We start from the raw sequence: 25,787 nt of genomic DNA on the forward strand, positions 1-25,787 counted from the left end.
GGAGGTATGGGAGGTTTTATAGTATTCTAATAAAATAATGGTTTCCCATTTTGCCTTTCTATAAAGACTGTTTCCAGCTCCTTTACTCTTAGCTGGCCTTTTCTCCAGTCCTCAGGCACCTTGCCTGTCCTCCATGATTATCTAAAAATGATGGTGAGTGGCTTAGCAACCACATCAGCCAGCTCCCTCAACACTCTAGGATGCATCCCATCTGGACCCATTGACTTAGGAGTGTTAAGCTTGGCCAACAAGTCTTTAACCTCTTCCTTATCCACCAAGGGCAAGTCCTCTGCTGTCCAGACCATCCTACTATCCTTATGTCACGTCTCTTTGGAGTATGAGTTTTCTTGTGGCCTGCAACGGTATGCAAATGAAGCTTAAGTTTTGGGCTTGCTTTTGGTGTTCATTTTTCTCCCCAGCACTGCAGCACCAGTTTTTCCTCCTGAGTGCACAAACCATGTGAAAGCAGCTTGTTGTGCACATGGAATCAGCAAGTGCACCCTCGGCTGCTGGAAGCATGTCCAGTTGCACATACAGATTTGTGGAGCAGGCAGAGTCCAGGTTTCCTCCTCAGCATGTTGGGAAGGAGGTGGAAGGATCAGGCTTAGAGCCTGTTTAGCAGGTAGTGCTACTGCTCTAGTGGCAAGGCAGGGTAGCAATATCCTGCTCGCAAACGTGCTGTTGTTTTGTCCTTGTAAACTAATATGTTTAGCAGTGTGGAAAATTGTTTGACTGAAGCTCTGAAAAGTCTGAAGTTCTCGGAAGTGTATTTGCAATAAGGAATGTGATCTTTTAATGTCTGAAACGTCTCCCGTTGAGATATGTGACAGGTTGAGAGGTAGGAAATACAGTAAAAAATACATAGTATGTCTAGAGGGGGGAATGTGTATGCATGCATTTAGTTACTTTGCTTCTGCTGCTCCAACAAGTGACATGGAAGTTGTTCTCACCCTGCACAGTAGGGAGTACACAGTAGTTTCAAGAAACTTCAGGAGGTTCTGGATTTTGGGAACATGAGCTCTACAGAACTTCCCGGGGAATTTGAGATAACTGATGTGTGTGTGGAATTGCACTTTCAAGAAGTAGGGAGTGTGTTTCACAGATTCTGAGATTCAATAGGATTTCACTTCCATTTAAACTGGGATGTCTTTTCAAATTTCTCTGGATGTGATACTTCATTGAGAGCAGGACCACATGCTTGTTTACAAATGATAGCAGCATCTGTAAGGTGTGGTTTCTGATTAAAAGGTTTCCTCCTAGCTCGTATACTAAAACTCTGCACTGCAACTTATATTATTAGTAAGTTAATTTCTAAATGATTTCTCAACTGCTTTGTTTTCCTTTTAATACTCAAGACATAATTTCAAATTTGTTGCACCTATTAGCAGCAACAATGAAATAACACTGCAATATATTCTTGTGCTTCTTAGAATACGCACAGAGTGGATTGTTACCTTTTAAAGAATGTATGCAATAATATATATGCTCTTTCATAAATTTGACAGAAAGAAAACGACCTTTTTCCCATCTTTTGGATATATTTCAAGTGTGTGCATGTTGTACTCAAAGTTGCTAACTCTACCTGCCTTGTCAACTCACCCTCTGTGGCATATATATCTGAAGTTTTGAAGGATTTCTCATGCCACTTAAAATGCAGACTGGTTTTTGGGTGTTTTTCTCATATTTATCCATAATTTAAAAGTTTTAATTCTCAGTGTAATTAACAGATGATTACAATTGTGTTCCTGGTGTAGCCATTTGTTAACAAAGTAGCAATCCTGCCTAGCAAAACAGACATTTGGGACAGAGCAAATCATATTTCTGCCCCCAGTAAGACCAACTGTCAGAGCATCTTTGTGGGTGGTATAAACACCACTGTTAAAGTCATTTGGCTAAAATTGTTTGCAGGCTGGCTGATTGTGCTTATAAGCAAGAAGTTTCATGTTTTAAAATGCTGTTAGTCATTGTCAAGGAAAGCAGGGCTACTCCCAAGTAAATAAGGTCAGTGAAACGTACGTAATGACTGGTTATTGGACGAGTGGGCAGCTACTTGGAACAACCAGATGGAATATGAATATATGTGGATGGGAGAGAATTGAGGCAGATAGTGCCTGGGGATATGTTGTTCCTCTGCTGTGCATTGCTGTCCCTGTCTTCTCTGTGTAGGAATTAGTAAGGTCCCACCTGTTTCTGAGGAGCTGCTGTTGTTAAGTGCAGTTCCCAACTGTTCTCGTTTGTTCAGGGCTTGGGATTGAGAGCATGACCTGGGAGCTGTGTGGTGGATGTACTGCGGGGAGGGGATCTTCCTCAGAATTGTGGTGTTGCCTCTAAATTAGAAATTTAAAATTCATTAACCTCTCTTATTTTTCTTTGCCTCCACTGTAGGATGGGTCACTGGGAAATATTGATGACTTGGCACAGCAGTATGCAGACTACTACAACACCTGCTTCACAGATGTGTGTGAGAGGATGGAAGAGCTGCGCAAACGGAGGGTTTCCCAAGACCTTGATATGGTATGTGGAAAAGTTATGACTCTATTAACAAATTATTTGCCATTCATGCTCCAGATTAAGAATCACTATTTTAGCTTGAAGACTTCTACTCAGGGAAATAAGCATATGTGTTTTCATTCATGCACACAAACATTTCAGCCAGCTCATTTAAACACTTGGCAATTGGCAGGATTAGGTTTTTTTTTCTAGGTAGTTATGATTAATTAAGCTGTCAAGTTTGCATTTCTTCTTTAATTTTTGCTCGTGCAAATTTAGAGCTTGTGCTTTTGCACATTGGAGGCAAGATAGTGTCTGACAAAAGCGTTGTTTCCTTGCGAGCGCGATGAAACTGTGTGATGGTTTTCAGGTGTGCTGTGAAAACTCTTACAAGTACTGCTTCTCCAAGGTGCAAATACCGGTTTCAGGCTCTCAAATTTTGTGAACCCTTTTCCATTATTGTATTGCACATTACAGAACCTCTAGCAGGGGACATTGAGTTCTTCAGGTCTGAAAGCCTGTAATTCAGCCTTCAGCTCAAACCAGTGTCAATGTTGAAGTCACACCAGGTTGATCAAGGCTTTATCTGATTGGGTTTTAAGACCTCCAAAGATGGAGGCTTTTCCAGCCTCTTTGAGCAACCTGTTGTATGGTTTCACTATCTTCGTAGTGAACTTTTCCCCCTGATATTCTGAGATTACCTCCCATGGTGGTTTATACCTGTTGTCTCTCATTCTCATGCCATGCACCACTGTGAAGAACCAGGCTCCATCTTTTTGATAACCTCATAGGTACCTGTAGGCTGCCAAATAGGTTTTCTCAAAGCTGTCTTTTCTCCAAGCTGAACCTCCCAGCCGTTCTTGCAAGGCAAGAGCTCAAGTCCTTGAGCACCTTGGTGGTCTTCCCCCAGACTTATTCAAGTTTATTGATACCTGCCTAGTACGCAAGACTGCAGAGACAGAGGTGGTCATCCAAGAATGGCTTGACAGGTGCCAGGGAAAGGAGAAGAATTGTTTCCTTCAATCTCCTGGCTACACTGATGTTGACATGGTGTGGGATGCTGCTGGCTGTCACAGCTGCCTGGGCATACCACTGTCCCTCAGGCTTTTTTTGCAGAGTGGGCTGGCCCAGCCAATGAGTCCTCAGCCTGTGGCAGTGCATGTCCTCAAAAGCAGGACTTTGCATTTGTCTGAGCTGAATTTCATGAGGCTCCTGCAAGACTACTCTGAATGGCAGCCCTGCCCTCAAGCATATTGACTGCGGCCTGAGATGGACACTGTCCCTTTTCTTGATAGGGGTGCCCTCTATTTCCTCCTTGGGTATCTAGTAGGATACCACTGCACTGCTCTGCTTGTAGGTGGTCTCCAAGTATGGCACATTAGACGCTACTCTTAAAGCCCTACTAGCCAGTCTTTCACCCATTCAGTTGCATGGAGTCCCTCTTTAGCCAAAACAAATCTATATGCAGATCATCTCAATACCTCATTTCTATTAGATTTGAAAAGGAACCTGTAAGGAAGCCTATCACAAGACCATCACGTGTTTTCACTTGTTGAATAATTTCCTTACTGTCCTGAAGTGTTAGTACATGTTCATCACTACTTAGTAATGCATACATCCATACCCTGTGCTTGCTTCATTGTAAGCCTCTTTGATAGTTTTCATAACATTCATAAAGGTAATCTGTGAGAGATTAAAATGCTTCTAGATCTGCTTTGTTAGGTGTTCAGTGTTTCCCAACACTATTGAATGTACAGGTATTTTCTTCAAGTCTTGCCTTGCAGAAAACAGTTGCTTGAAGGAATTATTTCTTTGTCGCTTATGGTTTCCTCTGGTGATAACTTCTGTATGACACCTACAGAAACTTGTAACCAAGTACTCTAAGTACTTTTAACCAAACCTCTACTGAGGCACAGTGCTGTGGCAGAGCCAGTATATGATCTGATCACAGTTCTGCAGTTCCTCTACAAGATGGAATCCTTTAAGACAAATTTAGGAGGTGAAGTTGTGTAATTGTCTTCTCCCTTTGCTTCTGCAGATCCTAGCACTGACTAGCAGCAGGGAGTGGTTTGTGTCCTTTCTGTAGCCGCTGTACCTGATGATGTGGATTACTTCAGGCTTTTTTCTTTTCTGGGGGGATTCCAATTTACCAATTGAGGCTTACAGGGCTTGTATGGACTACAAACTTCAGTTACACAATGAATGATTACAGGATCAAGGCAGAGAGAGTCATCTCCTCTGCCCCACTGAAGTTTGCTAGTTCCTTCTTTATTTTTAAATGGAAAAAAAATTGTATTTTGCAGATCTGTTGCTGCCAAGAAGTTCAAAGTATTATTCCAAAGGTTATTACAGGAAATCCTTTTGTAGAAAGACCCTCGAGACTTCTGTGTAAAGAACGTGATGGCACAGAATCATGGTTCTCTTGAAAACACCCATGCTCGTTGTACCTGGTGTTCTGGGTAGCTGTTGGCAGCAACAAAACCCCCTTTCCCAGTGCTCTTGGAAGGCAGCTCCTGTGCAGGGTAGTGAAGTGTGCCTTATGGCAGGAGAGGACTCCCTTCCATTTAGACAGATGGGCCTAATTTGGCTCCCTTCACTTTCAAAGCTGCAAAAGCCAGACTAGGGAAAGCCGTGTGAGCTTAATTAACTCACATGAAAGGTGCAGAGCTTCATGCTAGTTTAAATAGATGTGAGATAGCCCAAGACAAACCAGCAGGTGATTCACTAACGCATTCTGTTTGAGAAAAGCTATAGTCAGAGAAAGTGACTGTGTGAAAAGGCATCCTGGAGATTCCTCTTCAGTGACTCTCATATTAGAGTTTGCTCCCTGTAGTAGTCCAGTGATGACTTCTTGAACTGCTGGGTCAAAGAAGATATTGCAATTGAAAAAGAAATTAGTGCTCAATTTTTACTATGTCTGTCATCACTATAATATGGTTTCTGGCCATTGTATAGTCTCATGCGTTATCAGCACAATGGCTATAGATATTGCCTCGCTTCCACAACAGCAGCATCCAAACAGCGCTGACTGCAGCTGAAACTTGCTGTCATCAATACGAAGACAGCTTGACTTAGGTACACAGGGAGCAGGGAATGGCTCTGTTGACTAGAATGCATTTCAGTGTGATAGAGTAGAATGCCTGTTCATAATCTGCTGTAGAAACAGAATTGGTTTAAACAGCAGAGCTGCCAAAGTGACTGCAAAAGTTCTAATGTGAAAGACAGAACAGAAGGGGATGACTCACTTGTTGTGATTTTTTTCCCTCTGTTTACAACTTGAGGAAAGGTAGTATATTTTCAGAGGTTTTTAATAGTGAATGAGGAGTAATGTTGGGGGAAATGCCAGGTTTCTAGAATATCCCAGATGTGCTATGATAGCAAAATACATACACCAGTAGCAAAATATATACAGCCCCTAAATTATTATGCACCAACATATTGGGCTGTTAGTCTAGCCTGGCTTTGCTCTGACACACATTGCTCTCCTAGCAGGGGTGTGGAGAGGACGCTGCTATCTGTTACTACCCACTCTTACCAGCAGTGGGATTGTGCTAGAACTGGAGGTGGGCAGCACTTTTGCTCTTCTCTCTACTAATGGTCTTCTCCCTGTCTTTGGCAAAGTGCTAGAGCAGAGCTGATATGCATGTAGTTAGTGCAAATTTCCAGAGTTTTGCTGGAGTGAAGGTTACTGAATCATGAGAAGGGGGTGCCATAGGATAAATCCAGCCCCTGCACTGAGATCAGGTCTAAATGAGGAAAAAGGGGACCGGGGAAAGAGTCTCTGACAGCTATCTCAAAGCTATAGATCCTGTGTGCAAAATATTTCATAAAGCAAAAGGTACTGGGATTCATCTTCAAACTTACCAATCATGAAAGTTCAGGCAACTAGCAGCTGTGATGCAGCTGAGAGACTGCAGCTTGATTTTTGGATGACTGTTCTGATGTCTTCTTCTGAAATGCAATATGAGTGATAAATAGTATGTAGCAGAAAGCCTGAAGCTAGGTTTGGAGCTGGTTTCACTGAACTCCCTGAACAAAGAGAAAGAATGGGTCATGCCAGGGGTCAAAGCGTCCTCTAAAAGTTGCACAGAGAGGCTGTGTTAGGGGCAGTGTACTAACAAAGAAGTGTCTGAGCTGGCAGAACTTTGCCAGGAACATGTATTTAGCACTGGCTCACCCAGATTGCCCATCTAGATTGCCCTTTGTAGTGTGTCCACTGAAGGACAGAAATATGAACTGTTTATTGCGGCTTCAGTACACTTTGAAATAACTTTAAGCTGTTTGTGAGCAAGTGTTGATACCTCAATTGTATATTGTACTTTCTAATCATCTCTCCAACGTTTCCTATCAGACCACAGCCACTTCAGTCTAGATATCCTGCTCTGGAGTGGAATTTTTTGAAAAATTACTTGGTGGAATTGTTTGGGAGAGCAGCATATCTTGTAACAAAACAGTAGCTGCAGATGGAGCTGAACACAGTATTTTTCCAAATAGTAGTGCCGTCAAGGATTTTTAGTTGTCCCTGACCACGATAACTGCTTTTTGCATTTGGAATTTTGCCTCTGTTTTTGTAATGGAGAATGTGCTTGGGTTTGGACATTAATGTTTGTGAACAGCATGGGAGTTGCCCACATTTCCTAGTATTTGGCCTATTCCTGTGTACCATGTGTTTTTTTGGCTGAGGAAAAACTTCAATCAGAGTAGATTTTCAGGCCCAAAATGGATGTATCCCTGGTAATATTGAGCTGGACATCTGCTAAAATTCAGTTAGGGCCAGAAAAGGAACTATGTGAGAATGGTACTTTGTTACTGCTCATATTTGCTTCCTTTGTGTCTTTGGGATCATATCTGTTTGGCTCACTGACAAAAAAAGGTTTGCCTTGCCTGTCAGCAGGGCAGGATGGCATTGATATAGCTGTGAAAGAGCAAACTGCATTCTGTTGTCTCATCCATCACTGACAGCGACCAGCTAAGTGCTGCTGCCAAGGTCTGTATTGTAGCTGATGATCTTGAAGTCAAAGAACAGCTTGAGGTTTTCTGATGGACTCTGACAGCTATGGTTATGCCACTGAGAAGTTGCACTAATCTTTTGACTTGTAAATTAGATAAATTTAAAATGAATGTTACTGGAAAGCTACAACATGCATGTATATCTCACCCCCCCCATTTAATTTGTTTTGATGTGTAGAAGAGGAAGTATTCAGAATGTCTCTGTGTACACGATGTAAAGTACAGTGCATGATTTTGACAAATGGTCTTGCCTAATCTCTTGTGTTTTTACAGTACTTGCACATGCTCACACACAAAGATAGAAAATAGAAATGAACATAAAACCAACAAGTTTCTTGCCTTGCTGCCTAACATGTATGTAGACCTCATGATATTTGTTTGTGCATGCTTTTGGAAGCTGCTCAGCACCAGTTGTTTGATTACAAATGGAACTGATCATTTAGGTAATGTCATTATATATAAATGGTATATCTCCAGCAAGGCAGAGTGGAGGAGGAGTGACAAAAGTAGAGTGATTAACAATTTGAGTTATTAGACTCAAATTAGACTAATATATTAGACTTTAACTTTTTTAGAGGTGTATTTGACTGATAATGGTACTGTTGGTTGGTGGTATCATAAGACTACTTGAAAAACTAGCCAACCTTCACTGAAGAGAGCTGAAATACACAAAACTGTTGCAGTCAGCAATTGATGTGTATTTAAGAAATCTCCGTGGGAGTAAGTCACTGAAGCTGGAGTTAGGATGCTTGAACATTTTTGTGTAGTCTTCCTGTTATTGCTCTGTAGCTGGCTTTAGCCCCGTCTGCTATTCTTTCTGTCTTACTTACATTAAAATTAAAGCATCCTGAAACAGGTTGCTTCACTGCCATGAACTGATCAGCTCTGCTTTGCAAATGCAATACTGGCTGCTTTTACCTTTGTCCTGAGAGGACACCTCTGTATCTTGCTGGAACAGGATCCCCACTGTTTTATTTTGTCTTGCTAACTACAAGAGGCCCTCCAAAGTATAAACAAAATCTGAGTTGTATTAAAAAGATATCTACAGCACAAAAAAAAAAAGAAATGGAGAACACACAGATAAGACTTCCTAAATTTTGGAAAGTTTCCAGGACTTATCAGACAAACACACAAAAGTAGCAGTGCAAGACATGGACTTTCAGGTTTTTTTTTTTCCCTTTCCAGTATAGCTTGAAATAGAGGGGATTTTGCCTGAATATGAGGTGCATAAAATAGATTTACATAGAAAATATATAGTAGAGATTTACTAGGTGTGCAATCCCAGTCTCTCAACAGTTTAGGCTTTATCTTAGTAGGGTTAAATTCATAGTAATTTTTTTGTCATTAATGGAGCTTTTCAAAGGTAGACATAATGGAAATTCTGGAACAGACAGGCTATTTTTAGTGTCTCATATCACACACCAAGACAACAAAGGCATTTAAATACAGAGCTAGCATTAAGCTCGAAAATAAAGCAAAGCTTGTTCCATAGACAGCAAAGTGAATACTGTTCTTAATTAGTTCTTAGTCCACTTAGTATTAGCAGACTAAGCAAAAATCTCTCAACTCTCTGTAGACTAATGATCTTCTGCAGTCTCACCACTACTTTTGTTGGAAGCCCATTTATGATTAATCTCTTCAGCAAAATCTATCTATTTATAGGCAATTTCTAGACTGAAAGCTCAACACACCAAATAGCTATGGTGTTTTGGGTGACCTTATCTTCCTTTCATACTTTTGGAGAGTACTTGCTTTTTGGAACAAGTTTTTCAATATAAAACTTCTGGTCTTTCAAAAATGTTCATAGTTTTGGCAGTGTCTCTGTTATGGGAAGAACAGGTTGTAAGAGATCACTTTTATTTTTTTCTGAACTGACAATACTGTTATGAATAAAATAAAATTTATAACATGTAAATAGAAAAGAGAGTTTACTTCTGGTCTGACTGGTAATTGTGGAGGGCAGAAATCCTCTTTAGTGTGTTTTAAATGTGTTTTTTGTTACTATTCGTGATCTTTTAGCATAATCTGTAGTGATTTTCTTGTCTCTTACATTCAGCAGGACTTTTACTTTGAACATAAGATCAGTTGAATATATTCTTACTGTGCAGTTCTTTTATCTTAGAAGCAGTGTGTGTCTGCTGGAACTGACAGACTAGATTTGTATTAACTGTAATTTAATCTCATCAGAGCCTGAGGACTTTAGGGGGAGGGGACATTGATTGTTTAATTTCTTTTTTTTTTTTTTTGCTTTCTCCTCTCTGAATTTAAAAATGATGTGGCAATGTACAGCATTGTGCTATCCAGACTGTTACTGTTAATTAAAAAAGCAAATTAAATTATCATTTAAGAAGGTGCATGGGGAGGGGGGATGTAAACCCACAAAGCAACCAAAACCAACAAACAAACTGAAAAATCAGAACTCCAAAACATTGAAACTGTTACGATCAATTTCTGTGGCATGCTGCCCTGCTTCCTAATCGTGTATTACTAGAAGAATTCCAGAATACCCAACTGAGTCACGTTGCTCTGGGAAGGACAGCAAAGGGCATTGGCTGGGTCAGAAGAGTTTCAGGCTTCTGTAACATGGTAGCAGCTAAATGAACAGATGAATGGACCTAGAAGGTATAATATTTTGTATTTAGGTTACTCGTCTTTGTCCTTTTGTAACTTCAATTTGACTTCCCAGGCAGCCTCTATTAACTCACCTTCCACCTCCCCAGCCACCGCTTTCTAATCCATCTATGTGTGCTGAAGATGTCTGACAGCAGCTTCAAATGTCTTGTAACTGTTGTGCGAGCTTGCACTTGTAAGTCCTTAGGTGGAGCAACGCCACCACAGGTCCTTGGGAAATAGAATACTGCTGAAAACAAAAGTATTGAACTTGGTGAGGTATTCAAAAACCAGGCTTGTAAGAACTGAAACAGCCTTTCAGGTCATCAAGGGGAAACAAACAGGTCTTCATCAAGAGTAAATCAAGAGCATGTTGTGACGAGAATGAGAAACACATCATGAGTATTAGTGCACATCTGGATGTACTTTGGAACGTCTGTTTCTTCGCGCCAGAAGGGTGCTTCTCCAACAAAGATGCCCAGAGGAAGGCAGGCCTCCATCTGTGAATTCAAAGGGGTTGGTTTTCTTATTTCTTTTTTTTTTTTTCCCCAGCCTGGCCTTGCTCTTCATGATGTAGGTTCTGATACTGCACAGCTACTCTCCTTTGATCTGTCTGTGCTTTATCTTTTCTCAGTGTTGTGTAAGTTTTCTGTTTCAATCATGTCACCTGAAGCACACAGAAATGCTCCATTTCAAACAAGATAGTCTGTGAATTTTGTTTTTGAAGGAGAACTGAAGCAGTTTGAAGAGATGTGATTTCTTTGGTAATTGATGAGTGTGTTTCGCACAAAATAATCAAAAGGAATGGCTGCTGGTTGGAAACCACTCCCCCTGACTCCCATGTGTCATAAACCCCTTGATTTATATTTGTAAGTTCTATCAGTTTAGATTGTGGCTATCTTATGTAGGGGAACAAACTAATTTGAGATTACTGCATTCAGATTTTACTCTGTCTTTTTTGAGTGTTCGGGAAGGCAATAATCCTGTAAAAAACAAAGCAAAAAAGTATGAAAATAAGTATGGCTAGTATTTTGCAAAGGGCTTCTTTCAGTACCCTATCAGAGAGATGAATTTCTTGTGTTTCTGGGCATGATGAACAAAATCAATCGTGGATTAGAAACTAATTAAAGAAAGTCTTGAAATGATTGGCAAAATTTGGAATTTACAAGTTTCCTATGAAACACATACTGGTAATTTTTTGTTCTCTGTCTTTTGCCAGTTACTGTTGAAGTTCTTGATTAGACTACAATTATAATCATTTGATTAAGGCTGTGATGTGAGAATAGCGGCAGTGTGGTTTTGTGCCCAGGCTCATTTAAGGATGCTAAGAAGGCGGTATTTGCAGGAATGATGTCTTATTAAATCAATGGATATAGCTGTGAAAAAATCAAAAAGCTTTTCATCAGATAAGGCTTTATTCACGTGCCATCCAGATGAATTAGGAAGATTAAAAAGGTAGCTGAGGAAAAATAATAATTGGGAAACCTCCTGCAAGACAAACTAGGCTGATAAAAACAGTATTCGAAGGATGGCCATCTCCACCTCCAAGGGGCACACATTTCAGGCTTCGGCCACCTTTCTAACTCTTGATGTATCCACAGGCCTGTTTTAGGTTTAAACTGTTTCTGGTAAGGGTTAAGCCATAGTTCCAACCTATTTTGACAGAAGAAAGAGCTTTTAAAGTTTTGCAGCCTGTGGGAGGAGCTAAAAGTTATGCAAATGAGAAGTAAGAAGGAAGTCAGGCATCAGAATAGCTTTATGATGTTCATGTTGTTACTGAAAGCCTTTGGTTGCACAGCAGCTCACAAAACAGTTTTTTTTTCCTCTATGTGGCACTTTCTACCCTCAACCCTTTAAAAACATTAATTAGCTTCTGTTGCAGCCTTTGAGGTTGGTAGCTTTACTGCCATCACCCCTATCAAGGCCTTGCCTCCCTGAGATTGAACTGCTGATGGAGATTTTCCTGTGTAATTCCCTAATTCCTTCTCAGTAACTAGGCTTGCAACAGAGTAGCATGAAATCTAAAGTGAGTTCAGAACAACTTAATAATAGACAGCGCCATTAATCTGAGTCTACTGCAGTGTAGCAGTAATAGGAGCTGTAATCTTGTGCAATGAATCGTAGAATCATAGAATGGTAGCTGTTGGAAGGGGCCTTTAGAAATCATCTAGTCCACCTCCCCTGCCGAAGCAGGTCTACCTACATCAGGTCACACAGGAACATGTCCAGGCGGGTCTTGAAGACCTCCAAGGAAGGAGACTCCACGACCCCTCTGGGCAGCCTGTGCCAGGGCTCCCTCACCCTCACAGTGAAATAGTTGTTTCTTATATTTAAGTGGAACTTTTTGTGTTCCAGCTTCGTCCCATTACCCCTTGTCCTGTTGCTAGGTACTACAGAGAAAAGGGATGTCCCAACCTCCTGACATTAGATATTTGTAAATGTTAACAAGATTTTTTTCACCAAATTTTTGGTCCTAAGAGAGGTTAGGAGGAATATGAACACAAATTTTTGTCAATTGGACATTGTCTTTGGAGCTTCCTGCTCAGTTTTTTCCACTCTTGCAGGTTTTACTGGGATACTTAAGACTTTTCAGACACAAGAGGTGTGATGATTGTCAAAGGAAAGAGCCTCAGCTTTGGGACAGTGAGGGAGTAATAAGGAATCCAGGAGAGTCTGGAGCAGGTGCTCCTGGAGCAGGGACCTCTTAATGCATTTATTATGCAGAAAAAGAAGAAAGAAATTAATTTGGTCACTGCTTGCTCACAAGAGTGAGGAGTGGAATGCTACAAGGTTCAGTGAGTAGGTCACTAAAAAACTAAGCTGGAGTAAAGTAGGTTATTTTAAAGCATTTAAAACAAAAAAAGATTAAATTCTGTAAAGTGTTAGAGCTAGAATGGATGTCACAGCTTGCCAGAAATATCATCGCTCTGCAGAGCACTCTTTCTGTGGATACGTCGTGTTCAGGGGCCATAATGCAGGCTCAATTTGAGGAGAGATGAGATCAGAGGAGGAGATTTCAAGTAGCAGTTCTGACCTTTTCATTATAGGTACTGTAGGAGAAGCAGCGATCCACAGTCAAAGCTCTGATTCCTACTACAATAGGTTGCTCTGAAACTTTGGAAGCTCCAAGATGAAATGAATGAGAAAAGACAAGTGAAAGGATCAAAAAAGAGTCATGGAAAGGTTGAACAGTTTATTCTCACTGTGTTTTATACACCTGAAAGCCTTTAATGGGTGGGGAAAAAGATTGAAGTTATAGCCATATCTTAGTCTGACTTCACAAAATAACAAGGGGACTACTCTTGAGAATATAAACTGCACAAGTTTGATAGAAACCTAAGAAGATCTTGGAGTACAAAGGTATTTATTGCTTTACATGCTTGTTTGGAGCAATGGCAGGCCATGAATATCTCTGGGGTTTACATCTGTAGTGCATTTTTTTTCTACTCTTAAAAATATTTAAAAAATAAGAATGTCTTCCTGACGGTAGTTGAAGCAGTGAATGCAGAAGAAAGCAGGAAGACGTTTTAGCTGACTGAGTGATATTGAAAATCTACGGTCCCTAATGAAATTAAGGAGATGGGCATTTTGCCAAAAGTCACTTTCATGGGAAACTTAGCCAAGTATGATAGGAAACACTCTTTTTGTTTTCTCATGTGTCCGTGCTAGGTGGAACAGGAAATACTTATTGTTTTCTCTAAATAGTGCAAATACAATTGATCTTGTCTTCTAGGAGGGATGAGTTGAGATTTTCCTGCTTGAAATTATTCAGATTTCTAAAACAAAAATTACTCAAGTGATGGCTTTGACAGTAAAAAGAATATAGTTAGGGCAAGTCTTTGCAATTACCTCACAAGATAATTTGGCTTATAGCAAAATACCTGTTGTGTTTCCTTTCAGTCTTTGACATAAATGACTTCTTTAATTGTTCTCTACTGGATCTTGGGGTCTTCCCAGCATTGAAGAATGTTTTAACATTATCTTGAAGATGGTTTGAGGTGATTACTTTTAAAGGATATTTCTGATTGATTGCACAGTAGCAGCTCTTGAACTCTGCTTCATTAGAGCACCTCAGCATTTTTGAAACTCAAACTGGAAAGCTAGTGTTCTTGACATTTTTTTTAATGATCTCCAAGGTGAGTGTTTGGTTTGGTTTTTGGGGTGTGGTTTTTCTTTTAACACCCATTTCCCCTTATTTTATGACCACAGTCCTTTTTCACCCTCTAGCAGACTTGAAAATAGAAGTATAGTATTTTCTGTATGAGATTACAGCGGTTTAACAGGACCTGAGGCCTAGCAATTTCCTTCTTAAAAAAAATTAATCCTAATTTAATCTTATACATAGGACAGGGCATTCTGTTTCTGACTGCTAATGCAATTCCCTGTAGTTGATCTCCTACCCGAGGGACACTTCAAAAGTTGTCAGCTTCATTTACTTGTAGAGATAGCCACTTTGTCAAGAAGCAAAGCCTAAAAATTTGGTGGCAACATCTGTATAATTCTTTCTCTAGAGGAACACACATTTTGTAGTGGTGATGTATTAGGTCATGTCATGTAACACTTGTAGCACAGAAATGCTGACCCTATAATATGTAGAAGCTTGCATTATTCATGTCCTAAACCCACCCAAAATGGAATGACACAAGATGAGTTCTGTCTTATTTCAGCTCTTTAACTGGAGGGAAAGGCATATTTCACTTAACAGCTAATAGAAACACCAAAGGAGATTTGGAATCTTAAAGGAGTGTTTTATATAAATTGCTCTTTCAGCTGCCTGAAAAGTAGAATTAAAATGGAATTGAGTCTTCCTGTGACCAAGTGTGACTGGTGAGTATTTAATGTAATTTTAATAGCTCTCTATCAAAAGAGGCTGATGAGAAGTGTTTAAGGAAACTGACTGTCCATGTCTCCAGCTTTAGAGTTTGGTATCTATAATAAGGATGTGCAAAGCATCATCTTTTGTATTATACTAAGAAAATTAACTTTACTTGGGAAGAATCACACTGCTTATCCTGTTGTCAGTAACTGCTGCTGCTCATCTAGGGGCTGGGTAGGTGAGCAATGCTTACAGAAGTTGGACCTATTTCTTAACCTGATTCATTATCTTCAGAACAAGGTAAATGCTTTTGAGTAAGAATTTATAAGCCCTGCAGGAAGGGATTTCATGGAAAAAAAAAGTTTTTTGAAACATTGGCATGTCAGTCTTTGTACTCTTCCTGTTACCAACAGCTTCAGAGCAATATGGATGCAGTTATGTGGCAAGTGGCAAGATATGCTGAAAAACTGAGAATGTCATGGATTATTACCATGTGTTAGGCATTTATGCTGTTCTAATGGTTTTTTTTAATCTCTGGGTTTAAGCATAAGGCTTATTTCCACCACTGTTACAGAGCTGCTAAATGGCAGATGAAGGATTTAATTATGAACACTGAATTTATCAGCCTCTTTCCCAGAGTGGATGTAGGATGAAGTACCTAAGGAAGCTGTGTTGTTCCAGAATTATCACGTCTATCTCTCAGTAATAGTGCCTCTGTACTGCCTTGTTACTGGGGACTCAGAGCTATGGGACTAGCCTCTGTCTTTTATCGGTAATAACTTTCCTTCCATGACACCATCTTTAGGCTGTTCTTTTTACTCATTTCATACCACCATGCATCTTTTCAAAGCTTCATAACCTTTTCTCTCTTGGGTACTCAGAAGAGTCCTTGCAGCACCCTTTCTCCATTCACTTGGTCTCACATGCTTTATTATCTCTCTTCCTTCAGTGCCTATTGCACCATTCTTTTCTTTCACCCTTCCATATTTCTCACTCTTTCTCATACTTAGCTCCTTGAGTTGGATATTGTTATCTCATGGAGTGCAGGAGCTTTGTTAAAGCAGCCACGTTACTTCTGCGGAATAGTAACAGGAAGTATGTAAAAGATTAGAAATCTGGAAAAACGTTTCCTTCAATACTTGACGGTTGAGGATGGTACAAATGTCTCTTGAAACACAAAATGAAAGTGAAAAGTGAAAAGTTAAGCTGATGTGCTAAGGTTTTTCTCTTCCTGTTTTAGGTTAGATGTCACTGTAAGCAGTCTAAACCACAGCAGATTAATGTTGCAATAACTGCTTTGGGATAAAGTTGCCTGCTATTGGAAAGGGAGGAGTGGAAAATCTCTCTGTAGTTATATGTGAATTGTATGAACCAGAAGTGAAACACAGTAATAGCAAGATCTGAATAGGTTTTTTTGTGGTTGAAGATGGGTTACCAAACATAATATGTTTTATTACCAGTAGCATCCTGGCTTATATCAGAAATAATGTGGCTAGCAGGACCAGGGAAGTGATTGTTCCCCTGTACTCAGCACTGGTGAGGCTGGACCTTGAATACTATGTTGAATTCTAGGTTTCTCGCTGCAAGAAGGACATTGAGGTGCTGGAGCATGTCCAGAGACAGGCAACAAAGCTGGTGAAGGGTCTGGAGCACAAGTCTTCTGAGGAGTGGCTGAGGGAACTGGGATTATTTAGTCTGGAGAGGAGGAGACTGAGGAGAGACGTGATCACTCTCTACAACTATCTGGCCAGCAGGTCAAGGGAGGTTCTTCTCCCTCTCTACTCCACCCTGGTGAGGCCTTATCTGGAGTCCTGTGTCCAGTTCTGGGCTCCTCAGCTCAAGAGGGACAGGGAAGTGCTGGAGAGAGTCCAGTGCAGGGCCACCAAGATGATCAGGGGGCTGGAACATCTTTCATTTGAGGAAAGGCTGCGGGAACTGGGGCTGTTTAGTCTGGGGAAGAGGAGATTGAGGGGACATCTTATTAGCATTTATAAATATCTAAAGGGTGGGTGTCAGGAGGTTGGGACATCCCTTTTTTTTATTTTGGCTAGCAACAGGACAAGGGGTAATGGGATGAAGCTGGAACACAAAAAGTTCCACTTAAATATAAGAAACAACTATTTCACTGTGAGGGTGAGGGAGCAGTGGCACAGGCTGCCCAGAGGGGTTGTGGAGGCTCCCTCCTTCTGGAGTAGTCTGCTGTGTGTTTGGGCTTTGTGCAATGTTCTCTTCTGACTGTCACACTATGCTTTTACCAGTTTTGCCTATGGAACTACTGATTTGCTCTTCAGCAGTAAGAATGAGGTAGTTCAAAGCAGCATGACAGATATGAACCCAGTGGCTGTCCTGGTGGGAAGTACAGTCTTAAGGCTGAGGGACATAGTTTAGTGGTACACTTGGCAGTGTGAGGTTAGTGGTTAGACTTGATGATCTTGAAAGACTTTTCCGATAGTAATGATTCTATGATTCATCTGTTATACTTCATGGAATTTACCTTGGCTTTGTTTTATAATTTTGAGAAGTCACCTGGTGCATCCTTTTGCCTCAAGACAGATTCAGCTGTTTATCATTCTTGACAGACTTGATCTGACCTATCCTTAAAACTGTCCTGGCATGTTAATTCCACCATCTCCCTAGGCAAACTATCCTGGTGTGCTTAGTTCATAGCACTGTTTTTTAATGGTATCTTAAATACAGCTCTCATTAACTTTAGCCATCTTCCATGAATACCAGAAATGTATTTCACAGCAGATTTTTTTAATATTTATGAATGGCATTATGTTCCCCCCATCTTTTTTTTTTTTCTCCCTCCTCACAGGATAAACTGCTGAATTTTAACAATGACTTCTTTTAGACCAGTCATAAATGTCACTGCGTATTTTTTTTGTACTCTGATCAATTTGCTGCCTCTCTTGAGGAGCAGTACCAAAAACTGAGCATGTGAATGCCCCTAAGGTTTTAGCAAGACTGAGTAGAGCACAAGGATTGGTAACATACCATTATCTTGTTTATATTTGTAATACAATGGTGGTTCTTTATGCAACAGCATAACACAAAGACTTATGCATAGTTTATGATTCATGGTAATCCCTACATCCATGGCTGCCAACCTGTTGGCTCTCTAGATGTTCCCCACCCTGGATCTCCTTGTCTGAGTAATTCTGTTTAAATGCAACATCTTTCAGTTCTCCGTATTGAATTCCATCTAATTATTTCCTAACGTTAGGCCAGAATAACCTGCTTTTTCATCAATTATTTCCCTAGCTGTGGTGGTGGATTGACACATTTGTTTCTGTGGAATGGAACCTTATATGAGAACAACCTTTGCTTAAGTAATGGATAGTGACAGTACCTTCCAGCCCTTTGTTCCTTGGTAATACAAGTAGACAGCAGTTTCTCTTTGCACCTTTCTCATTTGATCTATGAGCAGAGATCAAATATGTATGTTTTCATCTAATATACATTTTGTGTATGTTTTCATCTAATATATATTTTGTGTATATAAAAATACGTATGTGTGTATATAGGTCATGTTCTCCTTGTCAAAAATTAGGCAAGGTCCTGGTGTGACAGTTCTGAATTAAGCAGTCCCATTACGTGTTCTCTTAGTCATCTTAATTGATGTAGATATTTTTTCATCTCCTCCTGAAAAGCACATGCCACTGAGCATGTTTGTAGCCCTTGTATTTACATGTGACCTTGCAAAACGATGGCAGAGAGCTTAACCTGCCTCAACACTGAGGCCATGTGCAAAGCATTAAATAGTTTATTCAATGCAAATTCTGTTCCATGGATTGATTTGTTATATACTTATTACAGAGAAAAATTTTGACATCTTCTCAAGTGTAGTTACCGGTGTTATGAAGTTGTTTTATTCATGGTGCCTCCTTTAGTCACTATTTATTGATTTCTGTAATGGAGTCTTTCATAAATTTAGTAGTGAATTACTTGATCTTGAACCATAAAGGACTTATTTATTACTTGCTACAGTAAAGAAAAAATAAGAAGTGAACTCAGGCTGTAACACAACAGCTATCCAACTTTCAATAGAATAAGTGTTTGGCTTTTTTCTCAGTTTGATATCTACAGCTCTTATTTTGTACGTTTTTTAATTTTCTTGATGTTTGCAAACTAAACACTGTTGGCTTTAAAATCAAATGACCAACTGTGTTGCATAGTTTTACAATCAGCCTCGCCCAGTCATATTGGAGGTCTGTGGCCAGTGGGGTTCCAGAGGGATGGGATTGGATCTGGAGCCAGTCTTATTCAACATCTTCGTCAAAGACCTGGACAGAGTGTACCCTCAACAAGTTTGCTGATGACTGGGAGCAAGTTTACTGGAAGGACTGGCTGATTCACCAGAAGACTGTGCTGACATTCAGAAGGATCTTGACCAACTTGAGAGTAGGGCAGAGAGGAACCTCATGAGGTTCGACAAGGACAGGAGTCCTGCACCTGGGAAGGAACAACCCCATGCATCAGTACAGGTTGGATTGGCCTACTGGAGAGCAGCTCTGCAGAGAGAGAACTGGGAGTGCCGGTTGATAATAAATTAAACATGATCCAGCACTGTGCCCTCATGGCCAAAAAGGCCAATGACATTCTGGGATGCATCAAGAAGAGTGTGGCCAGCAGGTCAAGGGAGGTTCTGCTCCCCCTTTCCTCTGCCCTGGTGAGGCCTCATCTGGAGTCCTGTGTCCAGTTCTGGGCTCCCCAGCTCAAGAGGGACAGGGAACTTCTGAAGAGAGTCCAGCGCAGGGCCACCAAGGCAATCAGGGGACTGGTGCATCTTCTTTATGAGGAAAGGCTGCAGGACCTGGGACTGTCTAGCTTGGAGGAGACAGAGGGGGTACCATTAGTACTTAGAAGTATTTGAAAGGTATATGTCAAGAGGATGGTGCAACATTTTTTCTCTAGTGTTCAATAAGTAGGACTAGGGGTAATGGACAAAAGCTGGAACACAAAGTTGCATTTAAACATAAGAAAAAGCTATTTTACTGTGAGGGTGATGGAGCCGTGGCACAGGCTGCGCAGGGAGGTTGTGGAGTCTCCATTCTTGGAGGTCTTCAAGACACGCCTGGACACGTTCCTGTGTGACCTGCTTTAGCAGAGGGATTGGACTAGATGGTCTTTCGAGGTCCCTTCCAAACCCTACTGTTCTGTGATTCTGAAAGAAATTACGTAATTGCTTTGTGAATTTTTTTTTCCTGTAACTTGCTTCTCTATTGTTGAACATTCTATTTTTATATGGAATTGTATTTTTAAATCCTGGTTTATTTTTTATTCTTTGAAAAACTATGTTCTGAACATCTCTTATGATGGAGAAAACTGTACTAGCTGTTTGTCTGCCACTTTCTTAGTTCACAAGTATTTTATGATCTAGTTTACTTTAATACAAAATAGTACCCTGTTCACAAACACTGCTGCTGAAATTAGTTTTATACTCCTCCTCCTTCCTTGTCTTTATTATTTTTCATCAGAAAAAAAAGTTTAGAAGCACGCAGGAAGGGGGACTTCTGTGGTGCTCACTTGATTTGTCTGTAAAAAATAATTTTAAAACTTCAAGGACGTATCATTTATAACAGCTTCTGTCCTTTGCCAACATCATGATATATCTTTCTGAAAACATATTTTCAGGTAGTGGATTATGACTGCCCTGAAGAGGACAGATTGAGGTGAACCTGCTTTAGCAGGGGGTTTGGACTAGATGAACTCTAGAGATCCCTTCAAATCCGCTGCCATTCTGTGATTCTGTGACAGGCTCTATCTACAGCACCGTGGGGAGTTATTTTTATTGTACCATGGAATATACAGACAGGTTACTGTTACATATGATTTGCATCTGTGTAATGCTCAAAGGTGGATGCCAAAATATCTGTTTTACAGAAGGTGGGGTAGTTTAGGCCCATCTAGGAACGAAGGACCACAATGAGCCGTAAGTACTAAGGGCCTTTGGAACTCCCTAAGGACAGGGAGAACTCAGTTGCCACTTGGGACCCTGGGCAAAACAGAAGAGAATGCTCGTCTTGGGGAAGAAAACAGAAATTAATTTAGTCTATGAACAACCAAAAAACATAAACCCCACAAACGTAACAAACATAAAAAACCACAGAAAAGCAGAACCAGCACTTTAAGATGATTTTCCGCCACCTCTCCTCTCTTCCTGAGTTCTGATCCTGGTGTCTTTACCTCCTCTCCCCCATGAACAGCTCAGGGGAACAGGGAGTGGGGGTTTCAGTCAGTATTTTCCCAGTGGCTCCTAGGAAATTCTGCCTGTTCCAGTGCTGGGTGTCCCCTGCTCCAGTGCTAGGTCCCTCACAGACTGGGCAGCCCTGCCCAGTCTGCTCAGCCTAAGGCTGTAGCTCCTCTCCGCCTCCTATGTGTGTGTCTGGGGCCTGCAGATGCTCCAGCATGGCTTGCACTATGGCCACCTCTTCACACAGTCTCCTGCCCGTCTGGGCGCACTCACTGGGAGCTGCTGGTGGCTCTCACTCTTGCCATTGCCCTCCATGGGTTGCACAGCCTGCTTTCTTGCCATGGGCTGCTGAGGTGTCTCTGGTCTGGCACTCTTCCTTCGTTTCTCCTTCTCTGACTGTGGGGTCCACATGGTTACCTCCATCTTGTAGTGGCATCTTGTCACTTCTCCACCTCCTTTTCTGACTGCAAATTTCCCTTAAATAATGATGGCAGAGGTGCCAGATGGGCCAGGCCAGGCTGAAGATGGGTCCACCCCTGAGTCAGGGAACGTTTCAAGAACTGCTTACTGGGATTCTCCCTGTTACCAAGGAAAAAGTGGCTTCACACAAACAGATGGTTAAACAAAGGCATACAGAAGTTAAATAATTTGCTGGAAGTATTTGGTTTTCATCTGGAGGCTATTGACAAAGTCCATTCCCTTGACTTGGTGTGGATTAAGCCTGTGATGGGACAGTGATCAAATTTGAGTGATGGCAAATGATGCCTCAGCAGTGACACAGAGAAATAACACAGCAAAGTGGTGTTCCTGATGTTCAGCATACAGGAAGTTCTGCCGCTTTAGGTTTCCAGAGTTTCTTGACAGTTGGCTGTGGGCCACTTCTGGCTTTTCATTTGCCAAGAAAGATTTTCTCAGAAATGCAAGAAAATAAGCTTGCAAGTGTTGAATACAGCAACATTCATTCTCTGAACTTGATGAAAGTTTCGGGATATTCACTGAGAGATGTGTGAAAAGCTTTCCAAGTGCAGAAAGCAGCAGTCACTGAAGGAATATAAATTATCATTTGAAGGAGCTGCAACAAAAATTAAGAATGTTCTGGTTAAGAAATGCTAGGTCAGAAGAATGAGTTAAAAAAAAAGTATATTCATAATGCTGTCTTTTTAAGTAATCTAGAAGAGGTGGTATTGTTGTGAAGTGAGAGATATTTGAGAAGGAACAGAAGGCTCTTTGTGGATGGTTCCCATTTCTCATTAATATGTGGCAGACAGAGTGTAAGTCTCCTTTGCATTGCTAGATGAGGACCTTATCTTAAGCAGTCAGCAAGGCAGTGCTGATAATATGAAAACATTTGTTTATACTGTGAAATTGACCTATAGAAACAATTACATTATGGCTCCAGAGGGAGTTTATGGAGACCATAAATATGTTGGTTTAATTAGGGGCACAGTGCTAACTGCTGACACATTCTCCTCAAAGTCTGCTTTCAGAGCACAGTTATTAAATGTGTTTTTCAAAACACGGGAAATTGGATGAGAAAAATTAAGTTGGAAAATTCAGTTGGGTCTTTTATGTGAGTGGTGGAAGAATAGTCACAGTCCATGAAGTCTGCAGGGCTGCTCGTCTGTATTTCCAGAATTAGAACCAACGTTGACAAAGAGCAAATCATGAATTGCTGCATAGATCAAAATTATAACAGTAAGAGATGTTATCTCAACTTGGCAAGCATGCTTTTAATAAAGCAGGGCAAATGGAGAAGAATGAGTTTTCAGGGAATTGCATTGTCATGAAAAAAGCAGTCATTCTGTTTCCTCCCTCCATTTATTTTTTCAAAACAGTTATTTTCTCTAAAAGTTAAGGACCTGACAGTAGCCATGCAACTACATAAGGCAGGGTGAACTATTTAACCTACTCAGCAAAACTTTATCTGTTTGCTGGAGCCTTTGCTAGCTTTGCTTTCACAAAGGTTGTTTGGGAAATAGCTCCTTGCTGTGTTGTCTCTTTCTCCTTGCTTGGATTCCTAGAGATAGCTACCCCTGCCTTTAGTCATCAAGTCTAACTAAAATGGCATCTTGTTAAGAGTATTTGCAGACAGAGGACATGAAAATAATGAAGAAGAATCTTTTTTTTGTGGGTTAGCTGGATGAGTCTATCATAGTGGCACTTGATGCTGCATTGAACTAGTTGATAGGATGTGGAACAGTAGGTATGAGCCTTGATATTCACTGGATGTCCAGAGCAGTCTGAGTAGTGTCAGGTGTCATCTGTAGGATACATATATCAGGGGACTGGAACATCTTTCATATGAGGAAAGACTGCGGGAACTCCGGCTGTTTAGTCTGGAGAAGAGGAGGTTGAGGGGACATCTTATTAGCATTTATAAATATCTAAAGGGTGGGTGTCAGGAGGTTGGGACATCCCTTTTTTCTATTTTGGCTAGCAACAGGACAAGGGGTAATGGGATGAAGCTGGAACACAAAAAGTTCCACTTAAATATAAGAAACAACTATTTCACTGTGAGGGTGAGGGAGCAGTGGCACAGGCTGCCCAGAGGGGTTGTGGAGGCTCCCTTCTTCTGGAGTGGTCTGCTGTGTGTTTGGGCTTTGTGCCATGTTCTCTTCTGACTGTCACACTATGCTTTTACCAGTTTTGCCTATGGAGCTACTGATTTGCTCTTCGGCAGTAAGAATGAGGGAGTTCAAAGCAGCATGACAGATGTGAACCCAGTGGCTGTCCTGGTGGGAGGTACAGTCTTAAGGCTGAGTATGAGTAGTTTTTGGGTAAATTTTTCTCTTCCTGAGAATACCAGTGTCTTGTATGTTTTATGGTCTACTCATGAATCACTTAAGTGTATAGCTGTGGAAAAATCCCTTGGAAAGAGGTCTAGAGAGACTAGAGTCTCTAGTCAGAGTCAAGAACAGTGTATATTAAAAAATGTCTGTAAAAAGCAAATATTTCACTTGATGCAATACAAAGTGCAAAATATTCATAAGATGACTCTGGAAAAGACTTCTTTCTTATTAGAAGACTTTCTTTACTTTCCCTTTCCCTGGCGTGGAGAACATCAACATTTATGGCTTGCAGTACACACAGAATTACAGAGAGGGGAGCCACATTTGGAAAAAGAGAAACAGACTGAAGTCAGCCTTTCATATGAGCCTCTAAAACTGCAGTGGTCTTCTTTCTGTAACTCCTATATTACATGGACTGCTAACTAAAATAGTTTCATTATTTTCAAGTTTGTTGAAAATAATGATTACAAGCACATTTATAGCTACTCAGAAATTGATTTTCAAGATATTAGAGCAAATGAATCATTTGTTTTTCATTCTGACCAGCTAACATTTTTCTTTTTTTCATTAAACTGCAAAATGTCTTTTTGTCCTCTAACACTGAGACTTGAAGTGATAGAAAGGGAAGCTATGAAAGACAAGCATTTTCCAGTGCTAGAGAAGCCAAGGACGTGCAAAGAAAACAGATTAATTTAGTAGCAAATAGGCAAAGACCGTGAAAAACAGTTTTTAAAGAAGATATCTTGTGTAGGCAGCAAAGAGATCAGAATGGGAGTGATCTACTGAGATAATCTCTCATTTTAGTATCTAAACAACAGTAGGAGCATTTTGAATCTTTGCAGGCATTTCGAGGCCTTGTTGAGAGAGGCAGCTGCAAAAGAGTTGTGAGAATCTATTCAATCCACACCTTTTGAAATGTGTTGTGGTGTTAAAAGTTACTTCATAATTAGATCAGAAGGGTACTGAAGGAGAAAGCAAACAAAACTTAACATAAAAGGCTAATAATTGGGTTTGTGTAATTAATAGTGTCTGATTCAAGCTGACAGCTGTAAGGCAACTGAGTTACTGCTTAATAATGGTAAAGATAAAGATCATGTCAAATCAATGCTTTCACCTTATTTAAGCTTAAACTTGAGCATTTAAAATTTCTAGTGAGCTACGTGAGATTTAAAAACAGGTTTCTGTTTCAGTATATACATTTGCCATGCATTTTTCTCCACAGAGCTAGAACTGAGTACTTGTCAGAGACAGAGAAACACAAGGAAGAAGTTAAATCAGTTATGAATATAAGTATAACTTGTCTGGTCTTGTGTCATCATGTACTTGAGAAAAAGTTAATAGTAAACAGTGAATTGATTTTCAGGATTATTTTTTCTTCTCTATTTGAAGCATTGCTTCAAATCAGAAATTAATCCGGTTTTGGCATTGTAACTTTGTCAAGATTTTTTCTGAAGTGCCAGTAGGTCTTTTACAATCCATTTGTGTCATTTAGCAGTCATAGGAGCCCTCACATAATTCCATTGCATAAGGAGTACACCTGAGTGTGAGGATTTGCATGCATTTACGAGGAATGGTGAATAATGAAAATGGCTTCAGGTAATCTCCTCCTCGTTGCTGCAGCCCTCGCTCTTTTCTAATGCCTACCAGTTTCTATGTTGTTATTTTCTTTCTTTGTATGATCTGATGAACTGACAAGGAGCAGCCTCTGGATATGCTTGGACAGTGAGTGTTTTACTCTTTCCAGCTTTAAAAAGATCTGTCCATCCTCTAAAGGTTTGGTTAGTTGTGTGGAAACTGCACCTTATACACTGAAACTTGAAAGCTCTATTTTCCATAGGAACTGTAATCTTGTGCAATGAATTGTAGATTCATAGAA

At 40.5% G+C, this 25,787-nt stretch overlaps 1 protein-coding gene across 3 annotated transcripts in view; it reads left to right on the forward strand.

Annotated features, from left to right (window-relative positions):
• Positions 1 to 25,787, forward strand: part of SASH1 (SAM and SH3 domain containing 1) — a 558,296-nt gene that overhangs the window by 454,980 nt on the left and 77,529 nt on the right. For all 3 annotated transcript variants that reach the window (XM_061991675.1, XM_061991677.1, XM_061991678.1), the window contains exon 2: positions 2,386 to 2,514. In XM_061991675.1, coding sequence (XP_061847659.1) covers positions 2,386 to 2,514 — 129 coding nt within the window. The remainder of the gene's footprint in view (positions 1 to 2,385; positions 2,515 to 25,787) is intronic.

This window comes from Colius striatus, chromosome 2 (genome assembly GCF_028858725.1).
Source record: "Colius striatus isolate bColStr4 chromosome 2, bColStr4.1.hap1, whole genome shotgun sequence".
Lineage (NCBI taxonomy): Eukaryota > Metazoa > Chordata > Aves > Coliiformes > Coliidae > Colius > Colius striatus.